The sequence below is a fragment of the Copadichromis virginalis genome, linkage group LG5 (assembly GCF_057382275.1).
Source record: "Copadichromis virginalis isolate Kocher_CV1m ecotype Utaka linkage group LG5, C_Virginalis_male_GT1.1, whole genome shotgun sequence".
NCBI lineage: Eukaryota > Metazoa > Chordata > Actinopteri > Cichliformes > Cichlidae > Copadichromis > Copadichromis virginalis.
This window is the reverse complement of record NC_140622.1, coordinates 24,969,584-24,989,194: the sequence shown is the minus strand read 5'-3', so window position 1 is coordinate 24,989,194 and position 19,611 is coordinate 24,969,584. Positions and strand designations below refer to the sequence as shown.

Here is a 19,611-nt window from a genome sequence, read left to right as displayed (position 1 = left end):
AACCTCCAATCATATTCAACTGGAACTGAAAACACAACCAATCAAGGGGCGTGCTACGAGTCGCTTTCAGCACGTGCAGAGAGTACTACAAGCAGCTTTTTTTCTTTCTTTCTGTTTTTTTGTAACACGGTGTAGTAGTTGTTGTTTTAAGATATCTGTTGATGCACATGTGAAGCATGTGCGGAACAATTTTAAGCTGACCCCATGCTCTGTGCTTACAGTCGTGGTAATATCTATATGTTGTGTAAGGTTCAGCACAGGTGAGCTCAAAGGTGGGATTTTATTGCATGGTCTCTGTTTACTCTCTTCGCTCGATTATATATCCATTTTATAGCTCTTTAAGTTCATCCCATGTCCCAGCCTTCTGTTTTCTATTAACTCCACAGCAAGTTGTGCCACTCCATCTGAAATCACCTCAGGCCCCGTGGGTAGTCTTTATCTGTCCTCTACCCTTGTGAACAGAGATCTCCGATGTCGTTCCTGGGATCTGCTGGAGCCACCCGCCCAGTTTGGGGCTTCCTGTCTGAGTGCTCAGATTACCACCGGGACCACTGTTGCCTTCACCCTCCACATCTTTTCGAGCTCTTCTCTCATCTCTGGTATTTCTCGAGCTTCTCATGTTTCTTCTTCCTGATGTTGCTATCACTTGGTATAGCTACATCTAGCACTATAGCCCTCTTCCTCTGCCACGTGTGATTAGATACTCATCACCAGTTTGTCCCTTTGTATCTGGAAGTCACACAGGATCTTAACTCGGTCATTCTCAACCACCCTAGGGGGATGTGCTATTTTGACCTCCAGACTTCGAGACCATATTCGGCACAGATGTTTTTGTATACTATGCCAGACACTTGCTTATGGTGTTCCATGTATCCCCTGCTTGCTGGCATCTTGCGCCCTACTGTTATGTGCTAGATTGTCCAAAGGACATCTTTGCAGAGCCTGCACCTGGGGTCTTGGCTGATGTGGTCGACCCCACTGCAGAGATACTTTTGACAAAGGTGGGAAAAAAAATCTGAAATGATTAAATTCCTATGTACACATTTAAGATACTGTTGTCTTCACTTTCTGCTGCTTATTTTACTGATTTTTAGAAGAAAATTGTTTCTCTACTTACTGTAGATCAGCCCAATTACACAATGTAACAAAACCTTTTTCCTCTGTATATTTCTCGGTTGCTCATGTCTTAAATGTAGAGAAAAAATATTATTCTTTTCAGAATGTTCTCTCTTGTGACCAGGACAGTAACATTTTCTATTCTTTCTACTTCATTGTGTTATGAGACATCACTGACTATGTTACTTGCTACCTTAAACAAAAAAAATCTGTTTCTATATCAATGGGATGTGTGTAAGATGTATAATATTTGCGGTCTCATTCTGCTCACTGCTCAGGCTGGTCAAGGCAGATGGCTGCCCCTGCCTAAGTCTGTTCTGCTGAAGGTCTTCCTGTTAAAAAAAAGTTCTTCCTTCCTGCTGTTGCCAATTATTTGCTCATTGGGTCATTGGGGGTTCTTTCTCTCTTTTAAGATCTTTAGCTTACAATATAAACCAACTTCAAACAACTGTTGCTGGGAAATGATTATATAAATAAATCAGCATTCAATCTAACCAGTTCTCCAAATAGAAACCATTTCATTAAAAAGATATCAACCTCAGTAACAATAAATTTAATACACTATACCTACGGGGGTGTTTCCATCTCTCATGTACCAAGGTGAACATCCTGCAGGCCAGATTAACCTGCTACAAGTCAATTAGACATAATGAGCCTGTTATCAGAGGTGGCCCTAAAACCACTTTAGTATTTCTGCAGGGACCAGAGCTATCTTTCGTGCTGCCATTTTAAATAAAGGGCGGTCGACTCCTTAAATCTTGAAGGAGCTGTTAAAGAAAGCAGCCTTACATCCACCTGCTGATCTGGGAGCGGCCTCAACGACACACCAAACTGAAACCCCCACCTGCTGTTATTTCCCTCTGTCAGTGCCAAACATCTAATCCAGGTGGGACTGCTCATGCAGAACAAGTACTGTTTTACAAAACATGCATTTTCAAATGGCATAATGCAAAAAAGTGTGAATTTGCACAAGACTTTAGGCCAGCTACAGTTTACCTGAGTATTCTTGATATGACAGCTCTACGTGTATCCTAGCAAAAGGTTCTGTAGCCATTTGACCTTTCCTTTAACACAGTCCTCTCACTCACTGCTAATGAGGGGTCTAACTGTGCCAGCAGCACCTTGGGGGGGGGGGGGGGGGGGGGGGGGTGTTGCACATTTTCTAGACTGAAAGACATGTTTTACAGACACAGTGTGAAAGGGCATGCAACACTCTTTGATGTAGCCTAGGATTTCACTCTAGCTCTGGTGGGTGTGTCACATGTATTACCCAACGTGAAGCCTTCATAAACATGTCATACTAAAAAGGCAGTGCACACAATGGGCCACACCCTGATGTGCTGTGGATACATGCTATAGGGACAGGAAGCAATGCAACACCATTTGACTATCTGACTGAAAAAAAAAAAAAGCGAAATATCTGCACAAACATCGTGGACAGGAAAATAGTATACAACCACATTCACGATGCACACAGAAAACTGAAAAAAGCCGAGCTGTCTGCATTTATATGTGTTGGTTATTTCGAATTTCCTGCTGCTTTCTTATCGGAAAAGTCACAGTTGAATAAAATAAAAACTATCTAGCAAGTCAAAGTTTCAGTTAAAAAGCAGGAAAGACATAAAAAAGTAGTTCAAGAATGCATAATTAAACAAAGATTAACCAATATGATAAAATAAAGGTGTGAATTTCTTTTCCTATAAAAGAAAAAGGAGTGCAATTTATTAAACCCGTTTACCTGAATTTGGAATATAATTATTACATTAATATTGCTGCTAAGTACTAGGCTCATACTGGAGTAGTGCTGTATGCAGATAGATGGGTCCTCTGTGCTGATGTTGCAGGGAGGGGCGTGACGTCACGGGAGAGACGGGGAGGAAGACGCGAAGGGAGGGGGACAGATAGGGGGGGATGAGGAGAGGGGAAAGGAGAAGGGACGAAGGAGAGAGCGGGGGGATGACTGCATCAAAGGAAAACAAAAAAACAATCATGACTCCTGTAATTCATACTACGGTTTCTATACATCACAAAGGTTGCTGTGGTTATCTACACAGTATGCCGCAATAAATGACGAGCCGCCCCGAAAAGGTAATTATCCTCTTTCACGTCGTAATGTGCACGCTTTTTATTTATTTATTTATATTTCTGTGCATCCTCTTACACAGTAGATCGCCTAATCGTCACCTTAAGAGTCTATTGCAAACAGAAGAAAAAATCGAGGATCATGTCTCTTAAAACAAAAAAAAAAAAGCAAAAAAGGCTCTGGGTCGGCAGGCTATCAGTCAAGTATTTCTATTAAATGTGAGCGACAATGATGCGTTATCCTTGTGAATGTCCTGAAAGCCGTCATTGACATCCACACCGCTTACATTGTGTCCTGTTTGAGCTTCCTACATGAAAAATTAAAATGGAAACAGGCGTCATGAGCGCTGCCGCATAGTACACTGCTGTAGTCAGCCACGCAGAGCACATGGGCTTTGCGCACAGCATGCGCACTGGTTGCAGTGCGTCGTGCCCACCGACGGTGTCTGCACATGACTGCAGTGTCCTTTTGGTTGCACTACATAACCATTAGCAGCACCAAGTTAATGCTGTGCTAGTCCGTGCTGATCTTGAATCAAGTCCAAACAAACTTTTGCGCATGTCTGACTTGTAATTCATCATTGGTATCACCCTTTAATATGTTCCAGTTGCTGCTGGCTTGAGAGAGATGTCATCTCCAGGAATGGGCACCCCCAGTGACCCCCTCTTGGCCAGTCCAGGAGGGAGGTTTTCCACAGCTCAGGAAGGTATCTGGAGGAGCTCACTTCCCAAAACTGCCAGCTTTCCAACTTCCACCACTCGGCACCTCAGTCACAGAGCCAACAACTTCCAAAGACAGCCAAAGCGGAGGAAGCTGATAAGACCTTCGCCTCCTCCGCCACCCAACACACCTTGTCCCCTGGACCAGTTGGACCTCAGTGAGCTTCCCCCGAGACGTACCTTCCAGGAGCTGCTCTTCAATGGCTGCATCTTGTTCGGGATTGAATTCAGCTACGCCATGGAAACAGCTTATGTGACTCCAGTGCTTTTACAGATGGGCCTGCCTGATCAATTCTACAGCTTGGTGTGGTTTATTAGCCCCATTCTCGGTAAGTAAGCAGCAGAGGTAGACGACTAGCTGCTGTACAGGCATATGTAATGTATAATAAGAATCCTAGTTGCATGGATTCTAACTTTGTATTTCGTTTTGACTTGAAGGATTCCTCGTTCAGCCTCTCATAGGAGCATGGAGTGATCGTTGCACATCCCGGTTTGGGCGAAGACGACCTTTTATTTTCGCCTTGGCAATAGGTAAGACGAATTAAAGCAGTACCATAGTGTTTTTGAAATGCAATTATGTGAAGCTGCGTAGCTTGCAAGTGACAGTGTTGATCAAATGGTAAATAATCTGCAATTATATGGTATAGTTACCTCAAATGTTAGCACTTTTGTGAAGTGCATTACAACATGTTTCTTATTGCTGTTATTTAGAAGAATGGTCAAAATCATAGCAGTTGTGGCCTCAAAGCAAATCCTGCATTTCCTCTGATGCAGCTCAATCAATAAGCAGTTCATTCCTGTAAAATGCTCAAATAAAACCATGGTTGGATAATCATAACTAAAGACCATAGATAGGAACTTGGCCACAGGTTCACCAAAATGCATGTGCTCCACCTAAGCACCTAAGTGTGGTTGCATAACACAGGGGAACTTATACACATACCTACTCAGTCTACTGCTTTTCTGTTACACTGTATACATGCCATGCTAGTACAGTGTGACATACAACATCTCAGATACATTTTAAATAAAACCACTGTGAAAAACATCCCACCATAAGGCACAACTCTTCATCTGGTTTTCAGTAAAGAGCTCAAGTAAACTCCCAGACAGTTCAGATTCAGTGGTTATAACTGGCTGTGTCTCTGTGTCGAATGTAATTCAGAATCAATCCACCTGGGAACTTGTACTGTTTCTCCATATTGACTGCAAGATCACAATTTTATTTTAAATTTATAGCCACATCATTTTGATGGCCAAAGATTATACACAGCCAGTAAAAACATGTAACCATTTGTTATGCTCTACATCAAAAAATTGGAAAACCCAGAGTTCAGGAGACATTCAGGTCTTCCGCCTTCATCTAGCTCTCATCTAGTTCATCTAGCTTTGGTGCTCATGTTAATTTTTTGTCACTTCCTCTGCTCTGCATTGTAGGAGCACTGATTGGTCTTACTCTGGTTCTCAATGGACGGGATATTGGGAGTGTCCTGGCTGACACAGCATCAAATCACAAGTGGGGAATAGTCCTGACAGTGTGTGGTGTGGTTCTAATGGACTTCAGTGCTGATTCAGCTGACAACCCAAGCCATGCTTATATGATGGATGTGTGCAGCCCAGAGGACCAAGATCGGGGACTGAACATCCATGCGTTACTGGCAGGTAGGAAAATAGTTCTGTAGCAGGGAAAGCTGAAGCTGTAACATATGTCCTTTTGAGATAATTTAGCAGAAAACAGTAGAAATTTAGCTTTACAAGTATTTTGTGGTTTCATTTCTCTACTCAGGTCTAGGAGGTGGATTTGGCTACATTGTAGGTGGCATCAACTGGGACCAGACACAGTTTGGAAGGTCAATGGGAGGTCAACTCCGGGTCATATACCTGTTTACGAGCATCACTTTGGTGATCGCCACAACCATGACTCTAATGAGCATCCCTGAACGGCCCTTACCGAAGAGCCAGCCGAACAAGAACTCAAGCAAAAACAGCCTGAAAAGCCCTAGCCTCCCTCTTCCCCCCTCCCCACCCGTCCACCCTGGACCAGATTTGGGACTAGATGAGGAAGACGAGGACGGTCTCTACAGCTACAATTTCTCAAAGTCTCACCCATGTAATCCTGACCCCTTGGCCCATTCTTGCAGTGCAAGTGCGCGTCTTTGTGCGGGCCTCAATAGCCCCATATCGCCCCTAAGCCCCCTCACTCCAAAGTATGGCAGCTTTATTAGTAGGGACAGCTCTCTCACTGGCATTAATGAGTTTGCCTCTTCATTAGGAACCTCATATATCGACAGTGTGCTCATAGACTGCTACACAGGCCAGCAGACACCACAAGCTCTGCCCCCCAGCTCCACCACTGTGCCACTGCCTCCAGGGGACTCCCCTCCCCCAGACGGGCTCATGCAGGGGCCAGGGAACCACCCTGCAGGTGCAGGACAGACCCAGGCCAATGTGGTGTCTCATCCAGTTGGGGACGCACAAGATGCAGAAGGGCCTCAGCCTGCTGGAGATGCACAATCTAACGGAGCATCTCAGGTCACAGCTGGGGCTCAGACTGCTGCGGGGTCACACCGGGGCTCCACGGCTGGCATCCTGAAGCGACCTCAGAGTCTCGCGCTGATGGAAGAGCCCATGGCAACACAGATTGTTGGGCTGGAGAATGGACGTAGGAGGACAGTGACTTTCAGCCAGCAGGTCAGACGCATGTTTTGAATCTGACATAAGGTGTTTTGTGAGAAGCCAGAACAGAGCTTTTTAAACATGATGTCATGTGGGTTTTTTTTCTCCTCCAATGAAGGTTGCAAACATTTTGCTCAATGGAGTGCGCTATGAGAGTGATCTAAGTGAGAATGTGGAGAGTGGAGAATCCCAAATGTCAATGAAGCTGCTGTGTATAGCCATCTACAGGATGCCTCCCTCTTTGCGGAGTTTATGCACTAATCATTTTTTAGGTGAGTAAAAAAAAAACTTAATTGAAATGTATCTCTTTTTCTACACTGCTGAACCTTAAAATCAACCTGTTTTGCATTTAATTTCATAAAAGCGTGATTTTTTTTTTCAATCTGTGCTTTAGGCTGGCTGTCCTTTGAAGGGATGCTGCTCTTCTACACTGACTTCATGGGGGAGGTTGTGTTTGAAGGAGATCCCAAAGCACCCCACGACTCCGAGGCTTACCAACGCTACAATGCTGGTGTCAGCATGGGCTGCTGGGGCATGTGCATCTATGCATTCAGTGCTGCTTTCTACTCAGGTAAGTACTCACACATCACATCACATCTGGCAGGTGTGATTCCTTACCCTGGTTGGATTTGTGCACTGCTTCGTCATTCGCTGAACCTCTCTCTGCTTTCCCTTCTTCAACTTTCAGCCATATTGGAGAAACTAGAGGAGCGTTTCTCTCTTCGCACGCTATATTTTTTCGCCTACTTGGCATTTGGTTTGGGCACCGGCCTTGCCACACTATCCACCAACCTCTACGTGGTACTTTCTCTCTGTGTCACCTACGGGGTGCTCTTCTCCTCTTTATGTACGCTGCCTTACTCTCTGCTGTGTGAATACTACCAGAGCCCTCAGGTCAGTATCGATATAAGTGCAGCAATTACCTAATTATAGTTGCTGGATGATATTTTCCCTGTGTGAACGTAAAAGAATAGATCAAAATGTATATGATCACCTTACCATTATCGTGTTTGTTTGATGGCTATGAAGCCACAGCCATCAGCCAGTTAATTTAGCTTAATGTTAAATAATGGGGGTAATAAAATCTGCCTCTGAGCTGAATAACTAGAGGTTTTATTCCAAATCATACAAAATTGAAATATAAAAATAAAACTTTATTGTTGTGAAGCAGCTTTTTTTAAGCTTTAGAGTTGCAGGAAGTAATAGCGCCAGATTTGCTGTCTCACTGTTTCTTGGACGTTCTACAGTAGAATGCTTTTCTGGGTGCTTTTTGCCAGACATTAGCATCACCCTGGTTCATTCATCAAAGAGCCAATTTAATTTTTAGGCCTTTTGAATTACTGCAGAAAACGACCTTTCTGGGAAATGAACATGAGTTTTGTTCAGCGAGATCATTTTTCCCAATTAACTCAAAGTTTAGGATTTTTTAAAAGCTGTAAAATGCGTAGATTTTACTATAAACTTGTTATGCCACAAAGCTCTCATATTTTGCTGTGATCAAGTTAAGTTCTGGAGTTTCATTTCGCTATTTTTTTGGGGAAACGCCTTCTCTGAGACAGATAAAAGAAGAAGAAGTTGAGTATTTAGGTATGTATTTTATGTTGTAGAATAAAAGCCTGCGTAAGCATCTAGAATCTAACTTCCAGTTAAGGGACCCAAAAGTGCTCAAGGTCCATTTTCAGATTTTAGGACTTTTTCCCACAGCACTATCTAAAGCAAAGCTTTGTATAATTTGCATTGACTGTAGCTTCATATTTAGTTTAGTGATGTCAGAAGAAAACAAATGAGCATACTGTCAAAGTCTTTCACAGCTTTACCCAGCAAATGTTTCAATGGGAGGAAGACTTGAAAAATAGTAATCACTCTCACTTTCCTTCCTAGATGCGCCTTGAATATCATTGTTGGAGAGAAATTTTGTTTTCAGTGATTGTTTTGTATTATCTGTTTACTAATTAGATCAAAAATCAAAACAAAGAAATCTTTATTTATTAAGAGTTAAAAAAAAATACATACAACACAAGAATAAGTTGATTTCCTAACTCTTACTCTGGATGCTTTTCTTCAGGGAGCAAAGAGGCAGTGGTTGTGACAGTCCAAGTTCATCATGGCACAAATGAGGCAGAATTTACATGTAGATAACCATAAATGACTTAAAAAGGTTCATATTTAAAAAATAAACAAACAAACAAACTTTTTTCTACTTGATTTACATGGAGTTGACATCATGCAGCTGTCTTCATAGTTACATAGTCTCATTACAAAAAAAAAAAAGACAAGAGTGTTTGATTTCTCCACTCCTGTAAAATGACTTGCATTCTTGCTTTGTCCACTGTTAGAACATCACCTTCCAGCTAGCATGTTTGCTGAGTACTTGCTTGCAGTGCTTAGACTGTTCCCACACTGTAATTAAACCAATTGTGTCTTTCAGTTTTGCGGCTCATCGGAGGAAGGGACCAGACGAGGGATGGGGGTGGACATCTCTCTGCTCAGCTGCCAGTACTTCCTGGCTCAAATCCTGGTCTCTGTGGCGATGGGACCTCTGACCTCCCTGGTGGGTGGGGCCCAGGGAGTGATGTACTTTGCAAGCCTGATGTCATTCGTGGGCTGCCTGTACTCCTCTCTCTGCGTGGTGTACCAGCTGCCCCCCCCTGAGGGTGAGCCCCCCGAAAGCGAGACCCAGCCACTATTGGTGCACATTTAGAAAAGCCTCTTACAAATTTATTTTTACCTCACACACAACCGCACGCACACACATACTCACTCCACAGCACTGTTGCTTTAGTGTCTGCTGTGTTGACCTTCACAGTGCGACAGACGCACTTGTAAATCCTGCCGCACACTGTACAGCACAGATTCATATATTGTTTTACACCAATTTAGCACTGCTCCTCTCAGAGCTAGACAGACAGACAGACAGACATTGGCCACCTCTCCAGTCTTTGTTTATACATGACCAGCGTGTTCATACAGTGTGTGTGCCCATGCATTTTTTCCTAACTTTTGCAAACGAATGTGTGACCTCTCTGAATGTGTGTGTGACTCTGAGTGACTCCTGTGAGTATAGATAAGCCGTTCTTGTGTCTGATTCTTTGCTGTCAAACTCTTGCATCATTTTTCTTGCTCATTTGTTGGTGTTTTTAGGATAGAAGTGTTTACCAGTATGCGCAAGCTAACCACTGCTTTCCCTCTCTTTTTCTTCCTTTTATCAGTTGCCTAACGTCTGCATGAGCTGCAGTGTAATCTCTTAAAGCCCTGTGTTAACGTTTTGTTTTGGTCATATGGCCAAGGGAATGTCTACCTGCCTGTTTCTCTGAGTTAGCATACTACACCTTAGGCAGGATTTTCTGACTAATTGAATGTGCTGCCAGTAGCCATTCAGGCTCACCGTTCATTCCTCTTTATTAATTCAAGAGCTCTCATTGCATAATTTAGCAAACACATACTTAATATTCACGTGAAGGCGAACTATGCCTAATCACAGTCTGGAAGGCTTTCACATTCTCCACATTTTAACAGCAAATACAAACAACACTTTCCACACTATCCAGTCATTATGAGACTTAACCAGTGTGCTATCCCCAAAATTTCACAGTTTGGTGCTGGGTGACTCTTAATCAAGAGTCCAAATAGGAGTACAATGTCAACTACTTAATCATCATAGAGCAGTGTCTAATAGGATGACACGCGTACTCGTACAAAAAACACAGAGAAATGTGTACTGGTGGCTAATTCTTGTCTGGGCCCTCACTAAGCCATGGACAGCCCTGTGAGCTGTTACCCTACTCCTGGCCATACCATTGTAATAATGACAGTGATTCTTGTCATTATCAGGAAGAGGAGAAGTTGAAACTGGGGTCTGAATCAGCAATCAGTCGGAAACCGAACAAAACAGAAGAAGAGAAAACAGAGAGAAGACTCATGTGAATGATGGGTAACCCTGAAGGTGGACAGCATTTTAAAAAAGCAAAAAAAAAAGACTGGGGGTTCACAGCCAGCGGCGGCGAATGCTTATCGTCATCATTAGGGCGCATGCTTAAGGTAGTAGGCTTCCGCTCCACTATGCTCAGTCCATCAGTGACGTATAGTGATGACTTTTCGTTTGTTAGCTGGACGTTTTAAACCTCATTCCTTTTTCCATCATCGAGAAGCCATCTACATCACTAAACTGGTACATGCAGTTTATTTTTTCATGGCAAAACGGTACGCTTTGTCTGTTCAGCCAAACACAGGCACCAAGCCTGATTTCAGGGCTTCAAACAAGCTTTTCGTTGTGTTGGTTCCACTGACTGAGCACCTCAACATGCAGGTGCCCCAGAAGAATGTCTGTAATTGCCTACTATCAAAGCCTGCTGGACTGACCAGATGCACGCCACGCTAACGTTTCTGAGGAAACAGTAAATGTGCGGATCATGCTGTTGCAGCTTGCTTGGGAAAGAAATAAAACACAGTTTTTGTGTTACATGGTACCACCTATTGCTCAGTATTAGCAGTGCTACTGTAAAAGCTACTTTTATTCAGGGTTAAGTTAAAACTAAAATGATCATTTTTTGCCACGCTTGACTCCTGTGTCAATTATTTTGTTGCATGCCATGTCAGTTGTAGCTTCCCTTAATGATGGGGTGAACTTCTCAACTACACCACATGGGGGAGCAAGTGTATACAAGAAAGTAATCCATTGATTCTGTTCACCCTTTTCCATTACCAAGTGAAATTATTCCTCTTTCCTGCATCTAAGCCAGCCATTTTCCATGTTAAGAAAAAAATAGGTCAAGTGACATCATCCACTTATAAAACCATGTTTTGTTTTTTAAAGAAAGCACTGATGATGAGCTATTAACAGATAATAAACACACACGAAAGACATTCTTAAGTAAAAAGACAATTTATTTGTTAATCAGAATATACAAAGCAGTGGCTGAAGTAACCGAATGTCATTCTGGTTCTGAAAAAGGCAGTCTTGTACACAAAACTGAGCTACCCAACCATAACATAACACTCATTGAAAATGTAAGAGAAACAAAGTATAAATGGTACAAACTTGCGTGGAATGCATACAGAACAAATGACCAAAGCTTTAAGATTTAAGAGGGGTTAATTAACATTGCAAAATCCTGCCTCCACTGAACTGGGAAGTTTGGGGGGAATCAGGGGGGTCAAACTATCTAATCACGGAGGTGCAAGACAGAGCCCCTCTAATTCATTTGCACCATCTGCTATGTTAACAGGGCAGCCAAAGATTAAGTAGCAGCTCAAACACAAAATATTATGCCTTTTAACTAATAATGCTAACAACTGTCCATTATCCCCTGCTTAAAACTTATCTTTGGTCCTTTAAGTGTATCTGAGAGGTCAACATGAGCCTTGGAGGTGAGCAGCTGCCTGTATGTATGAATCATCTGGTCAGCACTGACATAATAGAGATTGTGCTTCTAACATACTGATATCAAACCTCAGGAAATTTAAAAAAACAAAAAAACAAAACTGATCTCGTGGCATGGCCCGATTTGTACAAGTAGGAAAAAAAAAGAGCTCATTTTAAAGACCAATAAATAACATTTCATTTAAAAAAAAAAAAAAAAAAAAAAAAAAAAAGGATGCAGGGCCACTATGTTTCAAGACTCCAGTGCAATGTGATAACATGGGAGCAAACAAAAAGAAATTTCTCTCCAAAGATACAAAAAAGCACAAGCTCTACAACACGATGTTGACCAGGCTGGTAAGACAGTGCTGCAAACAAGTAGCAGGACAGAAACCTAAGCCTCCACTTCTGCCTCTTTCGAATCCCCATTTTCCTCTGTCTTCTGCTTTTTTGTCTCCACCTTTTCCTAATGGAAAAAAGAAGAAGAGTCACATTAGCAAAGGCCAAAACCAAGACTAAAACTTGCATACTTAAGGCCCAAAGACAACCCACCTCCTCCTCTTCAGCTGCACGCTTCACAGGCTGTGCATCAGTCTCCTCAGCAGGGGGCGCCTCCTCTGCATCCCCTATAAGGACAGTTTGTCACTTCAGAAATTACAGCCCTCACTTCCAGCGCATTTTCATTTTTAAACATATCAAGATTCACTTGTATTAAAAAGGGAAGATTTTGAGGTCAGTACCACACAAGAGAAATAATTATAGGGCAAATCAGTAAAATCTGAATACAGTACACATATAGTTGCAATTCCAATCTTTCAGAAAACACTAGTAGCACTTAAAATTAACTTACCTTCCCCATTCTTGTGCTCCTCCTCTGTGGTTTCTTCCACTTTGTCACTGTGTTCAGCACCATTCTGGATGAAGCAGAGGAAACATCAGTCTGGTAAGGGTATGCAATGACTGGCCTTCAATTATGTAAACAAATTATTTGCAGAATAACAAGGCATCCCGAGCATATTTTAGATAATGCTCCCACAGACTTGCATGTACAGGCTCCTTTGGGGATTCTTTAAAAGGCAATGTGTAGTGAGCTGTTATTACACTCCCAGAGGATTAGCTACCAAGCTCTGGGAAACCTCAGAGTAGAGAAAAACCAATGGAGACGTCCAGAGGGTTGCTAGCGAACATCTGCCATTTCACAACCCAAACAAAGCACAGTGTGGAGAGCAGCTGAACAGGAGGGGGGAGGCGGGTGCAGCGACACCTGCATGATGAGGGGCGCTAAGACAAAAGGCCATGAGGCTGCCTCTCTCGGCTCCAACTTACTGTGCCATTGGCAGGTGCGTCCCCGTTATCGGTCTTTTCTTCCACTTCTGCCTCTTTCTTCTCTTTCAGCTCCTACAAAATAAAAGCCCCTTTGATCAATGTTCAGTTAAGAAAAAGAGTTAAGTGCCAAATGTTACTCCCACGTCCGAGTTTGATTACGAGCTGGGATTGAGAAAAAAAAACACGATGAAAACGGTATTAATTTTGTGTTCTTTTATTAAAACTAAGCGGGAATGCTGGTCTTTTTCACCCCCATGCCGCGCAGTTACACAGCAGTGTAAACCGTGCTGTGGCTTCCCGCCCACAGCGGCAGCTCCGCTCCACCAGCTGTACCGTTTGTGCCGCTTTGTCTGCTTAACAAGACATTTTTAAGTCAAACCACATCACACACATTTCAGTTTCCAGTCACAGCAATTAGTCGTCGATGCTGAAAACTGCTAAATGACTCGCCTCCACGAAGTATGGCTTTCGCCATGTGATATTTAAGACAAGTTGCTGGTTTAACTTACATGAACTAACGTTAATTACAAGCTTTGCTGCTGCCGTCAAATAACTCACTTGTTCAGCCGTAGTTAGCTAAAGAAACATAAACACTGTAACAACTTGTACAAGTTTTCTAAATCTTTCAACACGACGGTTCAGCCGAGAAAAAAAAAGAAAGGGGGAGAAAAAGGTGAATGAAACGCACCTTGGCTGTAACCTCTGCAGTGGCGGTTGTGTCAACAGCTGTGTCGGCCATGGTTAATTTTGTGTATTAATTTAGCTAATTATATTCCCGATCTAAAGAATAATTATTTCTCGTCTCTTCGCCTCTGTGTGAACAGTCCAAAGACGCTGAGAGAGAAACGATGTCTGCCTGTCTCCGCTTTTCTCTCGAGCTCGTTGAAAATCCACTCTCGTTGGATACAGCGGCTCCATCCTACACCTGATTGGACAATGTCGACCACCGGGATGTTTGATTGGATGAGTATCTTTTCAATCTTGAAAACGAATCCCACCTCTGGTCTATCTCACCGTTGATTGGTCAATTTTTTTAAAGCGCTGCACTACACCATAATTCCCCCCCCCCCCCCCCCACTGCCCTTCACTTTGCGTTTGGTTTTTTCACTTAAATATGAAGAATGAATACTGTGAAAGTTATAATAATCAACAAGAATGTATTATTTATTAATATTGTTTCAAGTTGATGGATTGTAAAAGTTTATTCATACACAGAAAGACCCCAGGGCAATATCTTTTGTCTCAGCGCTCTTTCTCCGCAGAGATGTGGTGTCAAATTACATGCAAAAAGGAATAATGTGACGGGCTTGAAAGCAGACGGCCACTCCTCCTTTCTATATTTAACATTTTTAACGAAATGTGCTCACGCCTGAGTGTTCTTACACTTTCATTTTTTCCTTTACAAGACCCGATCAAAGTCACTTCTGTTTCAATAACTTCAACACACATCTTAATTAATTAAGACCACAACTATAATCTAAACAGCAACACTATGCCCCGCAACCCTAGAGCCTAACATACATCCTAAAATGAAAGTTTAATTGTTTCCACAAATGCTGTGCATTTGGACTGTATCTATTTATAATTGAATGTCTCGTCGAACTATTGAATGAATAGTGACATTTTTATTTGTTTTGTTTTTTTTATTTGTTTTTCTTACTGAAAACAGTGAAGATGATCAATTAGTACTTTAAAAAAATGTACAAACCGCTATCTGCTTCAGTATGTATTTATTGCAAAGCTAGGAGGGGAGATCAGTTAAACATTGTATGTGGTATGTGATTTGTGAGCTTGTAAAAGATAGTAATAGAGTGTGGTGTGCCGTGTGAAAGCCTTTATAGCTGGCACATGAAGTTGTAACCTTTATTACACTGTCAAAAAATAAAAATACAGACTTCCTTTTTAGTGGGAAAATATAGAGCGAGCATGAGCTCATATTTAAAATAAAATTGGCAAAAACTGAGTTTGTACAACTGTAGCAAGCTTGAAAGTCAATATTTGGTAATGACCACCTTTATTCTTCAACAAGGGCTGAGCTCTCTTGGGCAAGCTTTCTTCTAATTTCCTTAAGTAGTCTTCAGGAGTAGTTCTTCAGACTTCTTGCAGAACATTCAAAGCTCTTCTTTGGATGCTGGCTGCCTTTTATTAAGTTTTCTGTCAACATGATCCCACACTGCTTCAACAACGTTGAGGTCCATGCTCTGGGGAGGCTAATTCATGACTGATAGTGTTCCATTGTGTGTTTTACATCCAGGTATGCGTTTACTGCATTGGCAGCATACTTGGGAATATTGTTATGCTGAAAACGGAAGCCATTTCCAATCAGAGGTTTTCCACTGCCTGAAATGCAGCCCCAAACCAAATTTGGATTCATCACTCCATGAGACGTGTTGTGACTGATTTTCAGTCCAGTTATTGTGTAATTTGACATACTTCATCTTTTTGCCACATTGAAAGAATGAAGTAATTTTTAATGAGGCTTTAGTGAACAGTAGATGGATCAACTGAAGCTCCAGAGGTATCTCTCAGGTCCCACGTCAGATCTTTGCTGGTCTTTTTTGACGTTCAGATGCTGTTTGTCACCTCCAGCATGCTGCTTCTTCTTCTTCTGTGCTCAACTTGTTCAGTTTCTCCAATATGTTTTGGCACAGACATGCATACCATGCCAAGATATGTCAAGCCTTCCACTAACAGCTCTTTAGGGATCAGCTTGGTGCGAAAATACTATTATATGTCTGTCAAACTGTGTTTTGTGACAGCTTGCAAGTAACAAATTGCCTAACATTCAATTTATAATGGGTTCTTTGCTAAGTTGTCTGTCATATCTACACATCCCTTTAGTTAGAAGTCATTTTTTTTATGTTGAAATGATTCATAGGTCAGTGTTAACAGGCAAAAAACATTCCTTTGAAAATGGTGAAGGTAGAAGGACTGGACTGAAAATTAGTGGAAAAGCAGCCAATGTCCAAAGAAAAACTTCAGAAAGACATATGTGGAGGGATTTTGGTGTCATTATTGCCATAGCACTACCTGCAGTTTGATATGAGGTGCTATATTTTCATTTCTAATTATATTTCCTCTTGACTAAGAGAAAAAAAAAATTGGTACTGCCGCGTGATGTCTCCATCCAAACTATACGCGCTCCACTTCAGAATATTTCTGAGATGAACTTACTTTGCCATCACTGCAGTTGCTCATCGAGCAGTTAAACCAAAGGAAGTGGTAGCAAACCACGTTGTGGGCCTCGAAGTCTGTAATTTAAGCCTACATCTGGTCACTGCTTCACTGTCAGTTGAATACAAAGGAAAATATTTTTATCTCAGGTAAAATCTCCACATATGTGCCATTACACTCACAGCTAAAAATCCTCCACTTTGGGGCTGTTTAACCTTCACCGGCCTTCACCACCTCGCACAGAATTCATTTGTAAATTATGTTTAATGTGGCGTCATTTCCACTCGTTTGTGCCGTTTCACAAGCCATATTTGCATGTGTTTCACATAATGTATAATTTGAATTTGAACCATTTCTAGAAAGTCTAACTAATGTTTGTGTCTTGTGCTTGTCTCAACACACCCTAGCAGAATTTCTCAACACAACTATATGTTCACCCTCTAATTTTAAGACCTTCTAAAATCTAATCCCATGCTGCCTCAGTTATCGTCTCTGTGCATGCCAACATTCAAGCCACTGATTCTAAAGAAGCCTCCAGGCTTTATGTTGTCATTCACCTCACATTCGGCTGAAACACAATTATGAAGAGTGTAATTACGTTGCGAAAGATCAAAGGGTCGTGCTTCGGTCTACAGGCTTGCTACTTAAAAATGCATTTTCCGTCTGATGTAAGTTTGATTTTTTTAAATGATGTTAAGTTTATTATTCTATAACATTACCTGGTAACTGTACAGGTCTTGCCAATTTAATGTGTGAAAGATGCACATTTAGATGGTATAAATATTAAACAAGGTATCGGATGATTGTATTGATAGAGCATTAGTTTTTACAACGAGGTTGAAAATTCATGCGCAAAGCTGCAAAAAAAAAAAAAGGCATTCATCACACCAGTGTCCTTGGATTTGGGAAACGAATGACCACGGAGAAGAGAATCCAGCGCACTGAAGCAGGAATCCACAATGTAATGAGCTCAGTGTGTGCAAAAGCTAGTGTGAATCCATGGCAGGAACAGTGGAGCAGACTGAAAAGCAGCAGAAGGCATTACTCACTCTGTTCCTGCAACTGGAAAATGGGAGCAATCAGAGAGAGGGGAGGTGTTTGTGAGATCATTTCCTGTCTTTTTTTTTCTCATTTGCCTACCTCGACATGTTTCCACGTGCCAACAATATGCTAGAGAGAGAAAAAAAAATCTATCTATGGGTAGCTTGTGCTTTCTGCAGGTAAAAGAAAAGACCAGCCTGGAGCTCAGAGAGGACAGTCAAGCATAAAACTAAAACAGAGATGCAGTGATTTTCATAAACCTCTTATTTGCCATGAACGGTGTTTACCATACTTTCCACAGGCGCAGGAAAACTTTTTATGGCACTGAAAATTATTGAGACCACAGAAAGTAATACTGCATAAAAGCTTCTTTGTGTTCACTGTGACTCATGTTTGAAAATAAATTAAATATTTTGTACCCGTTCAGCCTTGCCTGGGGAAACATTCGTTTGAGTGCTAAGATCTTACCTGCTGGGGTTGGAGGTTGTAAGATAAAAGATGGGAAGTTGCCCAGGTTAATTCAGGTTAGTTCAGCCCGGTAATTTCGTGTGGACAAAGGACAGACCTGACTTGTGGAATGTCAGCACTTTAGAGAAGAACAAAGTGGGGTTCATCGTGGAGCAGAGCTCAGGATCAGCTGGGGGGAAGGGTCCTGATAATTGGAGAAATTGGTGGGGGCAAACTGAGCTCTTTTGTTTTGTGTCCAGCATTGGCTGGCTGCCGATTATATAGAATATAGAGGCAACATAAAGTTGACTTCTCACTGGGAGTCAAGTGCCCAGAACAAGTGTGAGAAAATGTGGTCTTTAATTAACAGCATATATACTGACCATTGACAAAAATAACAACCTGTACACTTGTAGTTTTGCCAAAAGATTTCTGGAAACTATCTCTCATCGCTGGTGCATAGGCCACTGACAACACTCCTCCAGCACACTCCTCTCCGATCTTCTCCTAAAATCCACACAGGGGCGTCTGCTCTGGATTTTGGTCTTAGCACCTTACACCATATATTCTCTTGTGCATTCCAGGTTAAAGCCCGCCTAGTGATGTTATTGATAGGCTTCCTAAGGGTGTGGCGAAACCAGCTCCACATTCTTCTCAGGATATGTGTGGCTGTTGGTTCCTGCTTTGTTCTCGTCCAGTTTGTCATTGGTAATCCTCTCTGGTCACTGGATAAGACGGTACAAGCTGTAGTTGTCTTGGATGTCAGAAAGCGGGTCAGCTTTGTAACTTCCAACGCTGCAACATGTCATACCCCATTACAGAAAAAATCCTTCCATGCTGAAATCTATTTGTTTTGAGTTTGCAATCAGTGTTTCTGAAACAGTTGTGCTTTTCCAGTATAATATGTTCTCTTTACCCGTTCACCTGTGAGCATGGGCGTCCCTAACAGAAGCTAATGTTCCCTGTAGTATAGGTCTCTGAGTTATTGAAGCACCAGCCAGCACACTGTGATTAGAGATGGACCAAGTGGTGGAAAAACTCATACTGTGTTTTGTAATAATAACTGCAGGCATCCTTCTTAAGTAGCTACTGTCTAAACCACAGCCGAGGGCTGTAACCTGTATGATAACATCTGTCAAGTAGCCTTACCCAAAGATACTTGACATACAGGTTAGAGGAGCCAGGAATTAAACCACCACCCCACTACAATAATGTTTTTTATTGTAGCAATACCTTAACATCCAGTGCAGTGTGTATTAATAAATGTCTAAAAAACAGAGCTTACAATCAGTTTACAGAATAATTATATGAAAGCTGGGGCACAGAAAAGCCAGAGCTTCAGCTGGATATTCTCTAGGTTCTTGCAGTTCTCTTTATTTATTTATTTTTGCATTAGTCTGTGGAGACTTCAAACATTTGGAAAAAGGCAGATGTAGAGTTCTTTTTTCTCTTTTGGTCTGTGTGCTTTCATGTGAAGCAGTGTTTGTCATTAATTCAACATAATTCAGATAATGAATGTCTCCATCCCTTTGTGTGATGATTATGATGCAATGGTGTTCTGCTATAAAAGAAAAAACCCACTACATGTTACAAACACTGTTGCTATTGAAATAATATCTAATGAAAAACTGTGTGGTAAATGAAATAAGAATTAGGTTCTCCTAAACTGA

General features: G+C 41.8%; 2 protein-coding genes across 3 annotated transcripts; one reads left to right on the top strand and one right to left on the bottom strand.

Moving 5' to 3' along the window:
* The first annotated feature begins 3,042 nt into the window (after window positions 1–3,042).
* Window positions 3,043–11,689, top strand: slc45a1 (solute carrier family 45 member 1). 2 transcript variants are annotated; one of them, XM_085456940.1, is made up of 10 exons: window positions 3,043–3,204; window positions 3,807–4,247; window positions 4,357–4,449; window positions 5,356–5,580; window positions 5,705–6,609; window positions 6,713–6,866; window positions 6,989–7,165; window positions 7,283–7,488; window positions 9,023–9,248; window positions 10,426–11,689. In XM_085456940.1, exons 2-10 carry the CDS (start codon window positions 3,827–3,829, stop codon window positions 10,452–10,454), a joined length of 2,436 nt encoding a protein of 811 aa, XP_085313066.1. In that variant the 5' UTR covers window positions 3,043–3,204; window positions 3,807–3,826; the 3' UTR covers window positions 10,455–11,689. The 2 variants fall into 2 exon arrangements, with proteins under 2 accessions (XP_085313066.1, XP_085313065.1); XM_085456939.1 differs by having other exon boundaries at window positions 9,023–11,689.
* Window positions 11,458–14,197, bottom strand: LOC146709805 (uncharacterized). Its single transcript, XM_085456941.1, has 5 exons — window positions 13,968–14,197; window positions 13,280–13,351; window positions 12,804–12,867; window positions 12,506–12,579; window positions 11,458–12,419 (listed from the first exon to the last, which is right to left on the bottom strand). Exons 1-5 carry the CDS (start codon window positions 14,016–14,018, stop codon window positions 12,348–12,350), a joined length of 333 nt encoding a protein of 110 aa, XP_085313067.1. The 5' UTR covers window positions 14,019–14,197; the 3' UTR covers window positions 11,458–12,347.
* Between the last annotated feature and the right edge of the window lie 5,414 nt (window positions 14,198–19,611).